A 19,490-nucleotide genomic window follows, 5' to 3' on the forward strand; every position below is an offset into this window, starting at 1 on the left:
AGGCTCTAACCAAACCGGCGCTAAATATACAAATTAAGATCTATTTTGGATATACTTTAATGTAAAAAAAAAAATGACACGTGAGCCGCAGAGCCCCGTATGGCGTATGCCATGGTCACAACGGAGAGATTTTGGCCATTGTTTGGAGCAATTAGCATGACTAGTTGGCTAATCCTAACATCCTACTTTTACCTTTATTTTGGTTACGCCTGACACTACCAACATTTTGATTTGGCTCATTTTTGTTATAAATAGACATTGCACCTAGTATTTTAAGTTTTAAGATGATAACACTCGATCATTTCATTACTCACAAACGAGTACATGGTATTTTAGATATCTTCTATACATAGCTTTAACCATTATTTTTTATTAGAATATATTTATAAAATTTATAATATTATAAAAATATTTTTAAGACAAATTAATGCATATATTTTAAAATTTTCAAACTAAATATTTTAAAAACTATTAATTAATATTTTAAAAGTTTGACCAGTATTGGTTAGTATCTCCTACGAGTAGGCACCGACACGAACAAAAAGGGGAAAAAAACTGCAAATAATTGCCTCGCGATGACTCGCGGAGAGAGGCCGGAAAAGGATCGACGCAGGCCACACGTTGGCGGCGGGCTCCCCTCGTAGCCAGCGACGCAGCAGAGCACACCTGCTCAGCACAACGGCAGAGAGAGAGAGGGAGAGGGAGAGGGAGAGAGAGAGAGGCGACCGCCTTCTCCTCCCACCTCACGCCCAAAACTTCGGATCAGCAGCCGCCAGCCAGCAGTGACACTGCTCCAGTAGCGCTACCCACCTCACTAGCAGAAGGAAGCGGCCCCCAATGGCGGCGGCCGCCCCCTCCCTCCTCGCCCCGCCCGCCGCGGCGCTGCGCCGCCCTCCTGCGGCATCGGGCGGCGCCGCCTCCTCCTGCTGCGGCTGCTCCGCTCCGCGCGGGGGCCTCGTCCTGCACCCCTCGGCTCGCGCGCCCCGTCGCCCGGTGAGCCCCCTCTCTGCAAATCGAATCTCTCCTTCGCTCGAAATGCGCGGCGGTTAAGTGACCTGGCCGCTCGAATTAGCGGCGGAGTCGCTCTCCGCCGCGACCCGGGTCAGAGCCCAGGTCAATCTGTTGGCTGCGTGGGGACTTGGTGTGCTCACAAATCGTGTGGTCATCTTGGATCAATTGATCGGTGCGTATGTCTCGCGTTCTACTGCAAGGGTGCTGATTTGGTTATTCTTTGTGTGTTTCAAGGTGAAGTTCTGCGTGAATGTTGGCTCTGGGTGGCCCGTGGTGCTCACGGGATCGATCAAACGGCGGTTTCAGAAGGGTTTAAGTGCCACGGGGATGGGTGCCGATGCTGCGGATCAAGCTGGTGACGACGATGACGTAGTCCGCATTACCAATGAGAACCTTCGTGCCACCATCCGAAAAAGCAAACAAGTGCTGGCCGTGCACAGGAATCTACTTGAGCAGGTACGGGTTTCATGCTTTGTTTCTGGAATCAAACGCATTATCAATACATATATGTTTAGGTGATAAACACTGTTTGGTCTTCGGTTCTCTGGTCTATAGTGTTGCTACATTTAGTGAAACTAGAAAGTTGTAACAGATGAGTATATTCCATTAATCAAGTGTAGTGCTGGAATACATTACGTGGCCCATGGCTTCCCTTATGCAGATGAAGTTTAGGTACATGTAGGTACCCAAATTGTTTAAAAAGAGTGCATTTACACAAATTATGATGTCAACAGACTCCCGTTGTTCTTGTAGCAGCTGTTAGACATTGCACTTTTGAACTAATAATGCTTTTGATTTTTTATTTGACACACTACATCGCACTGGATGATTATGCTGAACAAGGTTTGTGCATATTCTGGATGGGTTACCATTCTGAGGAAGGTGGTAGTATTGGGAATGGAGCCTCTTTAACCAATGAGGCAATGGCATGCTTTGCGCTACCTTCCATATAAGCAAATAAATACTGCTGATGTACAGAGTCTACTGAGGACAATGTCCTTTTGATTTATTCTTGCCGGAATCTAGCAAGTTTCATAATACAGATGGTGATGTGCAAACAATTTGATAATGTCTCCAGCTCTTTTGCCATTTGGTTTGTTTGTCATTACTTGCTCCTTTTGGAACTAGTGGTTTATTTTACGATATGTTTGCTGGAACAATTTGCAATTCATTTTTACTGGCTATGCATTTTGCTAGCTATTTACTTGCATTAAAGCATTACTACTGGAATGGTGCAGTGTATGCTTCTTTTGTATTGTTTTTATTGAACTATGATGGTTTGAATTATGATATGTGGGCAACTTGTTCAGATATCGGAAAAGAAGAAGCTCATATCAGTTATAGCGGACAGTTCCATTCATAATGAGCAAGAGTCGCTCAGCGGTCAGAGTGATAGTTCCTTTTCACACCCAAGTGCAGTTCCAGAGGGCGAAGAGATTGACTATGATGGCCGTCAGGCATACCTTGATAGGCACGCACAGCAATCTGAATTTGACACAACTTATGAAGAATCAATCTATGATCAGAATGAATATTATGAAAGTTCAAAAGGTGAAGATACTTGTTTCAGTGGATCATCTAGTGAGGTCAACTATGAGCATTATCTGTATGGCAGTTTTCCTAGAGCTGCTCCCAGTGCATATGAACCAGAATCGGCTAATGGTATGAAGCAAGATTATGTGGCACAACTAAGTCAAGTAAGTGAAAAGAAGCAGTCAGTTAACGAGGGATCGAGTGACAATTCGTCTGCTTCGGGTGGCGTTGATGTTATGAATGTCATATTGGTTGCAGCAGAGTGTGCTCCTTGGTCCAAAACAGGCAAGAACCAAATGATATAATTACATTTCTTACGTGTTTCGTTTTCTTGAAAGGGTTGCACTTTCAAACTTAGCATGAACATTCTTTGTCCAAGCTGTATGCTAATGCTGCCATCCTGCCTGCCACTTTTTAGAAAGTCAATAACATCGCAATCGGTTGAAATTAAAGAAATAAGATGGCGAAGAAAGTTAGCTGCTGAATAACTTCTCATTTTAGCAAAGGTAAAGCTGACACTTTTTGGAAGATCAATAACATTGCAATCGGTCAAAATTAAAGAAATAAGATGGCGAAGAAACTTAGCTGCTAAATAACTTCGCAAAGGTTAGAATTTTTGGAAAATAACAATATCAATGAATATCCTATTACATATTTATCAAAACGGCACAAACACCCTTCTTTCTCTAAGTTCTGCTAGGCTAGCAGGGCAGCGAAAGCCATCTACAATCTTCTATGGACCTCCAAATCAGTATGACGCGAAACCATCATTTTGCCCCTAGAATGCCATTTTTCCAAATTTTCATATGTTTGAGGTGTCATTAGGTACTCATGTGCCAAATGGATGTTATTTCTCTAAATGCGACCGGATTGGGTGCTATTAACATAATTTCCCATTTTCAAACCCAACTATGAAGTAGACCAGGAGTCATTTCTAGAGTCTCCATGCAATTATGCCGCTACGCCTGAGATCGATTTTGGCAGATCACAAAGAATATTGTAGAAGAAACTAGACTACCTTTTGCCTGTCTCAAGAATGGGCCTAATTGTTCCGTAGCACCACAAGGACCACTTGAGTAGGAAAATGCCATCATTCCCTTGCTGACATGTTGGCCAATGACCCATGAGTCAGCCTCACACGCGATGGTATTTTCCAATTCATGCATCTTTCCGATGGCACCAAGCTAATTTTCTCAAGAAAATTTCCTTCACGCTTAGTTTATTGAGCTAACTTGAAGAGGAGCACACATGCGATGACTTGCGCGTTGGATCTATGCGCAACGTAATAAAGTGTGATACCTGTATTGCCAGCACTTCAGTACAAAGGCATTGCATATTTTTCATGCAACTATCTATTGCATGACGAATTATTTATCCACGACTTGAAGCATGTACACCAACAAGTACTCAGAGCTGACCCTACTATGTATGAATTTTCCTTTTTATATATTTAGCACCCACTATCCATTTTGTATGCATTTTAATACTACATGCAGTATGAATTATGAGACTCTGTAAGCTAATTATGGTGAAAAACCAGTAAAAGTTTGTTTGCTATGAGTCTTGAAAGGAGGTTTGCTACCCCCCTGTCATTAAATATAAGTTATTTTGAAATTATTACAGTTCCAAATTCCAATGCGGCTTTTACCAATGTTTTTTTATAAACATATGCTGGTAAAACAACTAAAAGTATGCATCATGAAACATATATACATATCGGATAGCATTACTTTCATGTGGCCAACCTATATAATCTTACACATAATAGAGGTCAACGTTTCAAAGTAGTGCCCACATGGATCCCATGCAACCTATATTTAGTGACTGAGTGGGTATTAGTTAATAAACCCAAAAGTAGTATGTTAAAGAAAACTTTATGAAAAGCCATCACACTCCCTAGTGTTGCCTCATTCTTTAATTATGTTCCATCCCCAGCCGTAACTAGGTCACATACTTCCCCCGCTGATTGCTTATGCATACTTACTGCTGCCATCATTCAAAATTTAGAAGTGAATCACGAGTTAAGTGGTTTACATCTTTGCCTTTTCATGATTGAAACTTGCAGCTGATGTGTCAAGGATGATTGAACTTTGCATATTCCACTGAAAAAATTGAGTGATCTATTCAGTTTTAGAATGGTAGGATTGCTGGTCAGTGGGTTGCAGAACATATGTTCTGACTTGTGAGGTCAAATAAAACTGAACAGGCTTATCCTTTAATATTTGTCTACCTAATGTGCTTGTTGTCGTTGTACTCGTCTACTTTAATGATGTCATCTCATATCTGATATTTTAATGTAAATATCTACAAAAGCCCTTTTTTTCATATAAGGCTGTGGGTTTAGTGACCCCCTAATGCCCATGTCCATATGAGTTTGCCACTGATTTTAGTGATGTATATCTAATCAACCATGATCCGCTAAATTATAGATACTGTGAGCTAGTTGTTAATACACTGATCGTCTCACTCAGGGCGCAATAACCTTGTACTAATTTCCTGCAGGTGGACTTGGAGATGTTGCTGGAGCTTTGCCCAAGGCTTTGGCCAGGATAGGTCATCGTGTCATGGTGTGCTTTCTATAACCTATATTATCTCAATGTTTTTGGATAGAGATTTAACTAAGCTCCTAATAGTTCAGAAGTGCTGCAAGTTGACATAGGAGATAAGGAGATGGCAGTAAACCCCATAAAATCACCTGTTCATTCAGTAGGTGACCATAAAATCGAAAGGTTACATAGTTCAGTTGAATGGGACTACAATAGAGCTTGCAGGTACCATGACATTTGTGGCCACTATAAAACCTGAGTGAATGGTCAAATCAAAATAACCACTTGTGGCAGTTATTTGCTCTATAGCCTTCTGATATAGAATGGGTCTCTTTAAAAGACTAAGATGTATTAAAAATTATGTTCAGCAGAACTCATATGCTATTGTCCCAAAATATTTCAGCTAGGTGCGCAACACAATTTTCTGGAAAATGGCAGTATTTACTACAGCTTCAATGACCTAAATTCTAAGCAGCACACCTGCATATTCTGGCCTTTCAGTATAGGGCCAGTTTGCAGTTGTTGTGCTCTGCTGCCTGCACTGTGCAATCTAGTTAGTTGCGGGAGTCACTACCGATTCTAGTAATTTTTTGCTGTATTGCCCCTGAAAAAAATGTACTTTCATTTAACTATTGTATCCAACAATAGGAAGAAATAAGTGCTTTCAAAAAGCCACTGCAATACCAATAGCAGTCATAGTAAATTGTCTAAAAAACTAATATGTAATGTAAATCTCGATTAGTGCCTGGCATGGAAATAACTCATGTAGTACATTGCAAAGCAAACCTGGACCCTTATTTTGAGAGAACAACAAGCACTTTGCATTTAAGGAAAATAATTCTGCAATAGCTGAAATTGAGAAATGCATGATACGAGCAATACCTAGGTAGTATGGGATGATATGTTATGTTTCTGAGTCTTTAGGTCGCCATATAAACTAATTTTTCAATGGCAACGTTTGCGGAAGTACTTGAATACTAAATATGTCATTGCTTGTTATATTATACAGGTGGTAGTTCCAAAATATGGTGATTATGCGGAACCACAAGAGATAGGAGAGCCAAGGAAGTACCAAGTTGCAGGGCAGGTATTTTCCTCTATTATGTTATATTAACTTTAACATATTGACTATAGCTTCTCTTGAAAAGATGTTTTGTTTGAACAGGATATGGAGGTAAAGTATTACCATGCATACATAGATGATGTGGATTTTGTTTTCATCGACAATCCTATATTCCACCATGTTGAGAGTGAAATTTATGGTGGAAACCGAACAGTAAGTAATGAACTATCTTGGTTTACCAACACTTCATTTGCCGGTACCAAAAGCTGGGATGAGATTATCTAGCAGTCAGTTTCTTGCCTTTTTTGGTTGTTTATTATTAACACTAAGTAGGTTAATTTTTAACTGCAGGACATCCTGAAACGAATGGTTTTGTTGTGCAAAGCGGCTGTAGAGGTAATATCTCTTGATTATTACATTTATAATTCCAAATCAATATCTAAGATGTCTAGTGATACGGTCAACACTCTGCTGCAATAGAACAGCAACTCTATAGTTGGGACCTTGGGAGTTTATAAGCTGAACATCTTCTTTCTTATTTAGATATTTATCTTTTCACTAGTCCTTCAGATGTTTCCAGTTTCTTATGTCTAAATCAAGATAGGTTACCTTTTATCTTTTGACATGTTTGAGTGCCTTATTTAGAGATACATATTTTTTTTTTCAGTTGAAGTATTGCTTACATAACTGGTGTTTGTTTAACCTTGTTATTTCTCTATCACTGTCTTCTGCAATATGCTTATAGAAAACATAATTTTAGGTTCCATGGTACGTTCCATGTGGTGGCTTCTGCTATGGTGATGGAAATCTTGTGTTCATTGCAAATGATTGGCATACTGCACTCCTGCCTGTTTATTTGAAGGCATACTACCGTGACCATGGTTTTATGACATATGCTCGTTCTGTTCTTGTGATACACAATATAGCACATCAGGTAATTTTGTTTTTCATTAATATTACCTTTTGTGTCCTATACTCCCTCCGTTCAAGAATACAAGGCGTATTTTGTATTGAAAAAGTCAAACTTTATATATTTTGACCAACAATTAGTTAAATTATAAGTATTTTGACCAACATATTCTCCGCTCCTCTGTTTTCGCGTGGGACTTATGGTTCAAGCTCCACAGTTGGGTCGGTCTCTAGCAGCTCTCACCCTCCGCTTCAGATGATGTATTCGCGGATTGTTGGCGCCGAGCGCAATGACGGGTAGGAAAGACGCAAAGGGCTCAACTCTCTAATCATCCTTGGCGCATGGTGGCTGTGGAAGCATCGTAACAATTGTGTGTTCAATGGTGCCTCACCTCGAGTGGAGATGGTCCTGCAAGAGGTCTTAGACGAGGCACCACTGTGGATCATGGCGGGAGCAAAGAGGCTGGGTGCCTTGTGGCAAGATTAGGTGGCGCGCCTGCTGATTGCATAGCTATCCTTCTCCTACCCCTCGCTCCAAGGGGCTCCCCTTGAGGCAATGTAATTGGATCGGTTTTCTTTTATCTTAATACAAATGATGCACAACTCTCTTGCGTATTTGAGAAAAAAAGTATGTTTAGTGTATAAAAATTATACAACCAGATTCATATATCAAAACGCTTTCACACTATATTGGTTTTATAGCTATAAACTATATATTTTGTGAGAAAACAATGGTTAAAGTCAACTTTGAAGACTTTTTCAAAACAAAATACGCTTTGTATTCTTGAACGGAGGGAGTATATATTTGCCTGCCTTATTACCATTTTCTACTACATGGATTTTACTTCTAACAGTTAATGGAAAATTATGTTACCCATTGTAGGTATGAATGTTAGGCCCTCTGGGCATAGGTAGTAGTCACCCATGCCCGCACCTGCCAGGCAATTGATGCCCATGCGCATGCCTGTCACCTTTGCCCATGCCTCTGCTTGTGGGCATGCCCTTTTGCCTGTCAAATATTCACTTAAAAGGGCGCACATTCAGATAGAAGAAATTTTACAACTTTACATTTGTACACATGACAACTATGATGTAAAGCATCCAGTTTAGTCAGTTAAATGAGCACATATAGTAAAGATATGAAGAAAAAGAAGAGGCCATAATCATCTTTAACAAGAATCCAAATTACAAACAAGAAGTTACAAAGAGAAGGCCAAAAAGATCTAGAAAATTAAGTACCAGGCAAATTATTTTGAACCAACAAACAACACAAATCATGTATCAACGCCCCCACCTGCTGCCATTCCTTGTGACATGCCTCGACAGATTTGAGATTGGCTTCTCAGATTGGAAGGAAGAAGTCTAGAACATGGTAGGCTTCTTTGATCTGAGGCTTCGCTAATCGAGAGGCCTCAAGAGAGGAAAAGTGAGGAATGGTGCCTGAGCGATGAGTTGTGTTGCCTACTGGATTAAGGTTTGTGGTACATTGGGCTGGGTCCACATGTCAGGGTAATACATGGGTGAAGTGGGCACATGTGGGGGACATTCCCATGTCCGTTTGCCTGTCAGGTAGGACTTTGTGGCCATGAATGTGCCCGTGGGTAGAAAAACAAGAACATACCCACCTCCATTACAATGTTTATCCACGGGCAATCGGGTAAATGGGAAAAACTTGTCATCCCTAGATTCCATTCTACAGAATGGATCTTGTAAGATAAACAATCACATGATGCACCTTTGTCCTCAAGGGCATATGTCATGAGTGTTTAAAGTAGCATACTTCTAGGGCTTCATATGAGATGTTAAAGTGGTCATATTTCTACTTAGGTAAACCTAATGAGTTGATCATTAGAGGCTACCGATGCATCATAACTTGTGCAACATCATGGTAGATATTAGTATGCAAGCAATGGACACGAAGATTAACATTGTGTTGTTGGTTAATCTAGTTGTTGCTGTACTTATTGTGTTAGGTTGGTCCAGGTCATACTTAGATTCATTTAGTTTTCCTTAGGCTTTTTTTTTTCTTTCAGTTTGAGTCGGTCTCTGTCAGTTGGGCACGACCGCGATCTGTGTGGATCATGCACATCAATGCCACCAGATTCGGAGCTCGTGGGATGGCGCGAGTACGTGGCCGAGTTCTTAGTGAGCATGTTGTTCCATTTTACTAATAAATAGAGAAGAAAACCCGAAAAGCTGCAACAATTCTAGCGCAAATTCTTCTTGGGCCAACTTGATGAGGCTAGCTGCCAGGTGACGATTGAAGACGGCGTGCTCAGAATGAAGGATCAAGACAGGAAGTTGCTCGCAATGGTGATGTGTTCGTCGAACCGGCTGTATATTTTGTCGCACCAACTGGCGCGTCAAGCATGCCTGTCTGCAAGCGCCAGCAACCGCACATGGCGTTGGCATGCCAGATACGGACACCTGAACATGGAAGCACACCGTATGTTGGCAACGCGTGGCATGGTGCGTGGACTCCCGTCGTTGAGCCGCGTCAAGCAGGTGTGTGCAGACTGCCTCGTAGGAAAACAACAGTGCACCTTATTTCCTCACCAAGCCTCATATCGCGCTGACAAGCAGCTCGAGCTAGTACACGGGGACCTGTGCAACCCCGTCATGCCGGTGACTCACGGGGAGAAGCGATATTTCCTGCTCCTAGTCGATGACTTTAGCTGGTACATGTACCTGCTGCGCGCCAAGGACGAAGCTCCATCGGCGATCAAAAGATTCCAGGCTGGCGCCGATTTTGGGGGGGGGGGGGATTCACCTCTGTCGAGTTCACAAGCTACTGCGTTGATTTGGGGGTCAAACGACACTACACCGCGCCATACATGCCTCAACAGAACAACATCGTAGAATGGTGGAACCAGACCATCTTGGGCATGGCTCAATGCCTCCTGAAGAGCAAGGGCATGTCTGACGGTTTTTTGGGGGAGGCCGTGAGCACGACGGTGTACATTCTCAACCGCTCGCCGTCGAAGAGCTTGGACAGACTCACACCCTATGAAGCTTGGCATGGGCGCAAGCTGAATGTCCACCACCTTCGGACATTTGGGTCCATTGCCCATGTGAAGAACACGTGACCAACATTGAAGAAACTCGAAGACCACAACTCCCTGATGATTTTCATTGGGTACGAAGAAGGATCCAAGGCGTACCGTGTGTTCGATCCGGTGGCACATCGAGTGTACGTCACCACAAATGCGGTGTTCGACGAGGCGGTCAGCTGGGATTGGAGCAAAACCAACAACGCAATCCATCACGGAGCTCCTGTTGCCGGAGATGACGAGGAAATCTTCACCGTCGAGTACACGACGATCACTTCCTCACACATCGAGCCAACGTCGTCTCCGCTTCTGCCATCGGCTACAACTCTGAATCCTTAAGGTGACAGCCTAACATCATGCCAATCACGACATCGCCACCAGCTGAGGACACCGATTCGTCGAAGGGATAGGTAGAGTGAAAGTGATGTCCTAGAGGCAATCATAGATATGATTGTTTCACATGTCTATGTTCATGTATTACCGAATAATGTGTTATTTCAAGAATAACTATCGTTTACATTGATTGGTAAGTATGTGACTTGTTCATGAAACTCTTTGTTTATATTATGATGTCATTCTTAGTCGATCCCTGATCGCATATCATTGTGATGATACATAAAACTAGCACATGTATTGATTGATGATCACGTTTCATGGATCATAGTATAGAGATATCAGGTCAATAATGTGGACATTTATGTTAGAGAACATGATGTTGGATAGACCCACTTTGAGATACTGCTGGGATTGTTATTTATGATGTGCCATTAGTTATCTCAAATTGTGTACCTGCAGGATCCTTAGACCTGAGATCGTTATTGATTCCCAGAATGTGTAGTGGCATATTTTGAGGCTGCCAATCGCTATTTCGTAACTAGGTAGTCATAAAGGTAGTTTTCTGGTTTGTCATGAAACATGTCGTGGGGTATGAGCGATCAAGATGGAATTTGCCCCTCTTTGATAACGGGAGAGATATCTCTGGGCTCCTCGAGGTAGTTGTATTGAGAGTGTATGGCCATACTAATATGATTAAGTAGTTAATCGTGATGAATCAACTACTTGATTAAGTGAATGGTCGAGCTATCACAAGGGTAGCACGTATCTCGCCTTGAACTTGACTGGTATCGTGAGGTGAAGGGATCAGTGCATGTGTATATTAAGGTTTAACCGATATGATCTTTTATATATACTCGGGAGTTAACATGTCCTGCTAGGGATAGCTATTAATTTCGGTTTTGAAAGGGTTTCCAAGTCGTAGCCGTATATACATGAATCTAACGGGTCAGACACTTAATAGGTTGGAACAAAACATGCGAATTGGATTCATATATGGGTTTTGATTGGATTGTGATTCATGAGAAGTTAGAGTTCTAAAGGGCTTCCATCGTAGGAGTTTATTGGGGAGCTCTATATAAGGAGAGGCGTGGGTAGCGTGTGCGTAGGTTGAGCCACTTCGAAACCCTAGCCGCAGCCTTCCACACGATCTCGCAAAAACCCTAGTCGCGCGTGCGGTGCTAGCACATCGGTGCTCGGCGTTTCTGCCAAGCATGTGTGGATATCGTAGAGGCGCTGTTGCTATTGTGGCGCTGATCTTCTCGGCGAGGTGATTGCGACGTGTTCGGGACTGGTCGCCAATCGTGACGAGTTGGTCGAGGAGCATGACCACCTGCTCGGAGTTGGTCGAGGAGTACGACTACCTGCTCGGAGTTGGTCGAGGAGTGTGACCACCTGCGCAGGCCTGGTCACAGATCTGATCCAGAAGGTGCTCGAGGAGTTTGACGTGTACGACGTTGGATCGGTCTACTTCAACTCTTCTTCCGTTGCACTGCGCGACCTTGCACCACACGCCCTGAACACGGAGCTGCTCGCCACTGATGAACTAGGCTCATTTGACGAAGCTCAACAACACCAGTGCTAGAGGCGTGCAATGCTCGAGGAGATGGATGCGATTGAGGAGAAAGACACCTGAACACTCACTGATTTGCTGGTCGGTCATCAACGATGGGGCTAAAGTGGATTTTCAAGGTAAAGAAGGATGCAATCGGCACGGTGGTGAAGCACAAAGCATGGCTAATGGACAAAGGTTATGTGCAGAGAGTTGGCATTGACTTCGACGAAGTATTTGCGCTGGTGGCCCGTCTTGACTCAGTGCGTGTTCTACTGGCCATCGTCGCGGAGAATCACTGGGAAGTACACTGTCTCGATGTGAAGTCGGCGTTACTGAACAGAGACTTTGAGGATGTGGTGTTCGTGGCACAACCACCTGGTTTTGTCGGGAAGGCGAGGAACAGAAGTGCTCTATCTCAAGAAAGCGTTGTATGGACTTCGTTAGGCGTCTAGGGCCTGGAATGCCAAGCTTGATTGCACCTTGCATATGCTTGGTTTCTAGAAGAGTTCCTTGGGGCATGCGGTGTACACCCACGGGGATGGCAATACGAGATTGCTTCTCAGGGTGTATGTCGATGACTTGATCGTCACCGGAGCCTGCACTCAAGACATCAACAAGTTCAAGGCCGAGATGAATGCTTTCAGGATGAGTGACCTCAGATTGCTTTGCTATTATCAGGGAATTGAGGTGAAGCAAAGGCTCAGGAGCATCACATTGTATCAAGCAAACTATGCAAGGAAGCTACCGGAGAGAACTGGGATGATCAGCTGCAATACGACACAAGCACCCATGGAGGCCCATCTCAAGTTAAGTAAGATGAGTACATGTCCACAGGTCGATCCCACAACCTATCGAAGCATCATCAGAAGCCTTTGATATCTGGTTCACACATGGCCAGGCATAACATATTCAGTTGCTTTTCTCAGTCGGTTCATGGAGAATCCGACAACAGAATATGCTGCTGCAGTCAAACACCTCCGTTACATAGCTGGTACAATCAATTTTGGGTGCCACTATTTCAAGCAAGAAAGAAAGACAAGCTTGACGGGATACAGTGACTCCGACATGACCAGAGACGTGGATGATTGGAAAATCATGACCGACATATTCTTCTAGCTTGGTGCAAACCTTGTGTCATGGCAGACATAGAAGCAAAAGGTTGTGGCCCTCTCATCATGTGAGGCGGAATACATCGCTGAGTCAACCACTGCGTGCCAGGGAGTTTGGCTCAATTGACTGATCAACGACTTACTCGGTGAGGAGCCCAACCCGACAGTCATTTTGGTGGACAATAAGTTAGCAATACAATTGTGCAAGAATCCGGTGTTCCACGACCGGAGCAAACACATCGAAACTCGATATCATTTCATCCGTAAATGCATCGAGAAGGGAAAGATCATCGTCAAGAAAGTCAGCACCAAGGATCGGCTTGCTGATATTATGACAAAACCCCTTGGCCGGGTGAAGTTTCAGGAAATGCGAGAGAGAATTGGAGTTGTTGATGTCGGCAACAAATAGATTAGGGGGGAGTATTGTTGGTTAATCTAGTTGTTGCTGTACTTAATCGTGTTAGGTCAGTCCAAGTCGTAATTAGATTCAGTTAGTTTTCCTCAGCCTTTTTTTCTTCAGTTTGAGTTGGTCTCTGTCAGTTGGGCACGACCGTGACCTGTGTGGATCATGCGTGTCAATGCCTCCAGATTCGGAGCTTGTGGGATGGCGCGAGTACATGGCCAAATTATCGGTGAGCACATTGTTCCATTTTGCTAATAAATAGAGAAGAGAAAAGCCGAAAAGCTGCAGCAATTCGCAGCGCAAATTCAGCCTCTGAAAGCCCTGAAGAACTTCAGTTTCGTCAGTTACTGTAGCTAGTCCGAAATTGTCTGTTTTTCGACAGACAGTGAGATTGATCGAGCGATTTGAGCGAAATTGTTTTGGTTTCTTCTAACAGGTGTCAGATAGGAATGCTAGGAAATAGGTAGGGCCTTGCATATTTGCAGTTTCACACTAAAAAATAATGAGATATACCAGAATGCTTGAACAAAATATGGTCACAGCTACGGCAAAACATGCACAACAAACCTTACAGAGATCCAGGAAAAAGGGTAGTTTTGACAGAAAAAATGCAAAATTCATGTTGTCTTCGTAAAGATATTTTTACAGACAATAGCTTCTATTTTTTTTAGTATGATCCCACATGTGGATACCGGTTCAGCATTCGCATAGTAGTTGCTAACTTGCTATACTCTAGAACATGTTGCGTTAGTGTTGATGTTATTACTCTCTTAATGTTTTGTCCATCCAGAGAATATATTTTCCATTCAGATGACATCGGTTATATTATCCATCCATATAAGCTCTCTCAATATATTATTCATTCAGATAAGTTAATTTCAATTTCTCTTTCCAGGGTCGTGGCCCAACAGATGACTTCAGTTACCTGGATTTGCCAAGTCATTACATGGATCATTTCAAACTTTATGACCCATTTGGAGGTGATCATTTAAACATTTTTGCTGCTGGTATTAAAGCCGCTGACCGCTTGCTTACTGTTAGTCATGGTTATGCATGGGAACTCAAAACACCTGAAGGCGGTTGGGGCCTTCACAGTATCATTAATGATAGCAATTGGAAATTCCAGGGTATTGTAAACGGTATTGATACAACTGATTGGAATCCTAGGCTCGATGTCCACCTACAATCTGATGGATACACCAACTATTCTCTAGAAACCGTTCAAACAGGTAAAGCACAATGTAAGGAAGCATTGCAAAAAGAGCTTGGCCTCCCAGTTCGTCATGATGTTCCTGTCATTGCTTTTATTGGACGGTTAGACCATCAGAAAGGTGTTGACCTGATAGCAGAAGCAATGCCATGGATTGCTGGCCAAGATGTACAACTGATTATGTTGGGTACTGGAAGGCAAGACCTTGAAGATACATTGAGGCGGCTTGAAAGCCAGCATTTTGACAGGGTTAGAGGCTGGGTCGGGTTTTCTGTCAGGTTGGCACATCGTATGACTGCAGGGGCTGATATATTATTGATGCCATCAAGGTTTGAGCCATGTGGGCTGAACCAGCTATATGCCATGATGTATGGGACTGTCCCGGTAGTTCATGCAGTTGGCGGTCTCCGAGACACAGTCGAACATTATAATCCCTATGAGGAGGTTGGACTTGGTTGGACTTTTGAAAAGGCAGAGGCAAATAGAATGATCGATGCGCTAGGGCACTGCTTGAACACATACAGAAATTACAGGAGCAGTTGGGAGGGCATCCAAAGGAGAGGGATGATGCAAGATCTAAGTTGGGACAATGCTGCTAAACTCTACCAGGAGGTTCTTGTTGCTGCCAAGTATCAGTGGTGACTGTTGACCAGTCCAAGAAATTGTTCACGGTTGTCATTCACAGAGGAAGAAAGGCTTTCTTCTTTTATCAGTCACTGACTACTTCAGATCTCTCTGGTGCATCATGAAGCTGTCTGCTTGCCCCATATCCCAAACTTTTCATTTTGGTGGAAACTGGACGACTGAATGTTCTTGCCAGATCCTAGAAAAATCTGAGCTGCTTCCTAGACAAATACAATGGAAGGGATTTTTCTTGGAAAGAGGTACAGAGGGCAGAGAGAAGATTAAAGTGGTAGCATCATACATTTTTGAAGTGGCTTCTAGTTCATTTATTCTACCGGGATGAGCTCAGTTTGATGCTTTAGTACAGGAGTAGCAGATAGCAGAGAAAATGCCGGTTCGTTTCTAGAATGGTTTTGTTGTATTTCAAATTAGGATACCATCGTTTGGCTGTTCGATTTTTCGTGCATATCCTTTAGATGATTAGCGTTTCCTGAAATTGTCCGGATGAGATGAGAAATTTCTGCAGCTTCCGGAGAATAAAGTGAACAGAGTTGGAAATCCTTGAACTTGCTACTGAAGTAGAGGACCTTTCTAGTTTCTGCTGCTCGGCGCGGTAGCAAGGTGTGAGCCACACTAGCTAGGCTCATTCGTTTCGGGCATGTTTGGTTTTCTTTCCCATCCTTACCTAACAAGGTTAGTGAATAAGAAAGTGTGTTTGGTTTCCTGGTCTGGTTTGAATTTAGGCAAGGTGAATAATGATTCCTTTTTCAATAGAGCGTCAAATTGGCTCTCCTTCATCAGCAAGGTTTGTCTTTGTTTGATGAATTTATCGCACTCAAAATCTATGAAAATTGGATACAAAGGTAGACTGGTCCGCGTTTAAGCCAATGTTTATTTGGCATACCGAAATATTGAATTCAGAGCATATGGTCTCTAGAAGATTGAAGGAAAAAGGAAACGGGAAGTTAAACTTTCTAAACACACACAGTCATGTCATCAAGGAAATACGTGCTTACGTGAGACTCCTTAGCCTGATTCGGCGATGCATGTCGAGTGCAATACGTGCAACATGAAATTGATACATGCCTGATTGCTTTAGCTGGTGGCTCACATGGTATTGTCTCGCCTTGGTATGCAGTGGCGGATCCAGTGACAGAGTGTTGGGTAGGCACCTGATTAGGTTTTTCATTTTTTTCGTTTTTTTTGGATGAACTGTAGGTTAGATCACATACTGAATCAAACTTAGATAAGATTTCAGGGTAATTCCAGGTCCACTGAACTACCCTCTGGGTCCACCACTGTTGGTATGCAGCTCTGTGCCTACAATAAAAGATAGTTGTTGTGGTTACAGATAGAGTCCACGGCTGTTTTGAAAGAGGATTCGAGATATAGTCCAAGTACGAGATTGAAACGTGCTCTGCGCGACTCGATCCTAATAGTCACACATCAAAATTTCTATTTTAGGTTGTGAGTATTTTAAAATAATAAACTAATATTTTTCCTGAAATTTGAAAGTTTTTTCAAAATTTTATTTTAGAGTTTAAAAGAATTTGTTTTGTGTGATGAAAACTGTATTTATATAATATTAGAATATGTTAAGAAATTTTTAGGTTGGATAAATCCTTGTTCTATTTTTTTCACATTAACCAAAATCCTTCGTGGACAATCTCATCTCGTATCATTTTGATCCAACCCAGCGTGTACTGCTTTTCCTCAATATTTTTCTCTCTAACATGTGGCTCCAAACCAGCATCAAGCCATCAACCTTGCATCACGTTGGATTGCTAGCGCCCAAACCAGCTCTCTTGCATGTGCATGTACCTGACCATTTCATCCACTTCCAAACGATGTCGTCCTTTCGCTTGGCAGCCAAGACTGGCCAACAAAGCTCGAGTTAGTGCTCAATCAAGATGTATTGATATCCATTTATCATCTTTCAATTACTAGAAATTCATAGTGGAAACCACCGCTTAAATAGCCATAATGGCAATTGCAGCCGGCTAACAGTTACTCCTCATCGTCAGCCTCATCTTCTCACGTAGTTTCTGAGTTCAAAACGGCCTTAAATGCAAATCTTGACAATACCAAAGATGTAGGTCTCGTCGAGAGCTTCGATTTGAACCTATGGAAGTCCCCTTTTGGATAATAGACATAGGAGTTATGGCCCCCGAAATTAGTGTTGCGCAGATAAGTCTGAGTTTAAATAGTTTATCTTGTGGTGCATTTTTGAAAATTAAGATGATATTTTTAGAAATTTTAACGAATACTAAAGTTGTAGATCTTTTCGAGTACTATAATTTAGAGTATATAAACGCCCAATTTGAAGTTCGTACGATAGAGATATGATCCTTAGAATAGAGAGCTGCGAAAAAAGAAACCGTAACTAACTCGAACTTGAATCCGATTCGTGTTCAGCTTAGACTCCACCTCAACCAGCCGTCCCTAGCCCTACAAATAGGAGTTGAACGTCCTCTCATATCCCTATTCCATGCCCTTAAGCCCTATACATCATTGCTGCCCTGTCCGTGCACCGTCGTTCATCGGAGCCGCCACTGCCGCCGCGCGTGATGCGCTACCTCATCGTCGTCTCCGTAAATCCTTCTTCCCCAATCATCGTAGTAAGGTGAGGACCCCGGACTAGCCCTTTCCCCTCCTTCTTTACCCTGTGTTGTCGTCCCATGTGATCCCTAGCCAAACCTCCATCCCCTTGAATCCACCGTCACGGACAGGCGCGCCATCGTGGACAGGCGCGCCATCGCGGATAGCATCAATGTTCCCTGGCCGATCAGAGCTTTGATTACCGTGCCCTTTTACCAACACGTACCCCTGGATGTCCCACTCATCCTCACCAAACCGTTTGTCCATTAGAGCCCTGACACCACCGGGATCACGATCGTTGTGCCCATTGCCCAGTCTGGAGTTCTGCGCCTGCAGCGCAGGTTCAGATCGCGTTCCCCAGTGAACTAACACTCCAATCCACGAGTCCTTTGGCCGAGATGTGCCCCTGCTAATCTTCTACATCATCCCAAAATCGGTTTATCCAAAGCTGCAACAGAGCCCCTGTTCTCGACGTTGCAATCCCTGCTGCCCAATCCCGTACATGTTTTGCATACCTAGAATGTCAGCCGCGTTTCCCGGCGAACCGGAGCTCCAATCATCGATCCCTTTGATAGAGATGTTCCCCTAGTTATCCTAAACAATCCCTAAAAGTAGTTCATCCAGAAGAGCACCGATGCCAACGATTTTGTGGTCGCTACACCGCTGCCCCCATGTGTGTGAGTGTTCTGCGCGTGCACCCGGAATGCATTTGCATTCCCCATCAATCCAGGAGCCATTTGGATGCACTGACCACATCACGGTGTGTCCCATCACATATTCTATGCGGCCACATGAAGGTTCCCTCGCATCTATAGCGACCCACCAGGAACATGATCCTAACTTCCAACGTCGTTGCGCAATCTCGCCAAAGTTCCAACCGATCGATCTCCTTCTCAGGTGAATCCCTATCCAAACCATCACCACAGAATCATGTTCTAGAAAATACGAATATTTCTATTCAAATCGCTTCTTGAATATCATAGCCAATCTTTGAGAACGTGCACGTCTTCTTCGCTGTGTCTGTGTGCGATCACCTCCAAACCTGGGATCGTTTGTCTCTCTTTTGCCGCTACCTCGGAACTTCTCTGACAAGACTAACCATAAAACTGAGCTTGTCTTCTCACATTCTACGCCCGTGCTCTCCTTGATTTGTTGAAACACCATTGTTGCCCAATGTCAACATCAGTGATCGCTGTTGCTATCGCCATCTAATCGTGCACTTCGCCGCCTTCAGCTCGCCAGTGTGTGTGTCCTTCTACACCTCAGGTCAAACTGAGCCCTTCATGAGTTCATGGCTGCGATGCGACCCCGTCTGCACCATCTCCGTCAACCCCGGGCCTTTTTCCTCACCGGTGACACCGAGAGCCCACCGTCAGCCGACTCCTCCATGCCAAACTCCCCTACTCTGCTATCTGATCTCGCTCTCATGGTGAGAATCCCAAATAACCCCTCCAGAGATCCTTTATTTCTATCTTAACTTTATTTCTATCTTAACTTTCCTGGTTAGGATGTTTACACGTTAGCCCCTGTCCTCTATAGTTAATTC

The 19,490-nt window shown here is 43.3% G+C and overlaps 1 protein-coding gene across 1 annotated transcript; it reads left to right on the forward strand.

Annotated features, from left to right (window-relative positions):
• The first annotated feature begins 600 nt into the window (after nucleotides 1-600).
• LOC133903339 (soluble starch synthase 2-1, chloroplastic/amyloplastic-like) lies at nucleotides 601-16,075 on the forward strand. Its single transcript, XM_062344663.1, has 9 exons — nucleotides 601-993; nucleotides 1,246-1,467; nucleotides 2,322-2,829; nucleotides 5,047-5,111; nucleotides 6,100-6,177; nucleotides 6,256-6,366; nucleotides 6,505-6,549; nucleotides 6,914-7,087; nucleotides 14,408-16,075. Exons 1-9 carry the CDS (start codon nucleotides 838-840, stop codon nucleotides 15,362-15,364), a joined length of 2,316 nt encoding a protein of 771 aa, XP_062200647.1. The 5' UTR covers nucleotides 601-837; the 3' UTR covers nucleotides 15,365-16,075.
• Nucleotides 16,076-19,490: the final 3,415 nt, after the last annotated feature.

Source organism: Phragmites australis, chromosome 21 (assembly GCF_958298935.1).
Source record: "Phragmites australis chromosome 21, lpPhrAust1.1, whole genome shotgun sequence".
NCBI classification, from domain to species: Eukaryota; Viridiplantae; Streptophyta; class Magnoliopsida; order Poales; family Poaceae; genus Phragmites; species Phragmites australis.

Coding starts and splice junctions, on each gene's coding strand:
- LOC133903339 (XM_062344663.1), top strand. CDS start 838: ATGGCGGCGGCCGCCCCCTCCCTCCTCGCCCCGCCCGCCGCGGCGCTG. Junction 1,468..2,321: donor ACAGGAATCTACTTGAGCAG/GTACGGGTTTCA, acceptor CAACTTGTTCAG/ATATCGGAAAAGAAGAAGCT. Junction 6,178..6,255: donor AGTACCAAGTTGCAGGGCAG/GTATTTTCCTCT, acceptor TTGTTTGAACAG/GATATGGAGGTAAAGTATTA.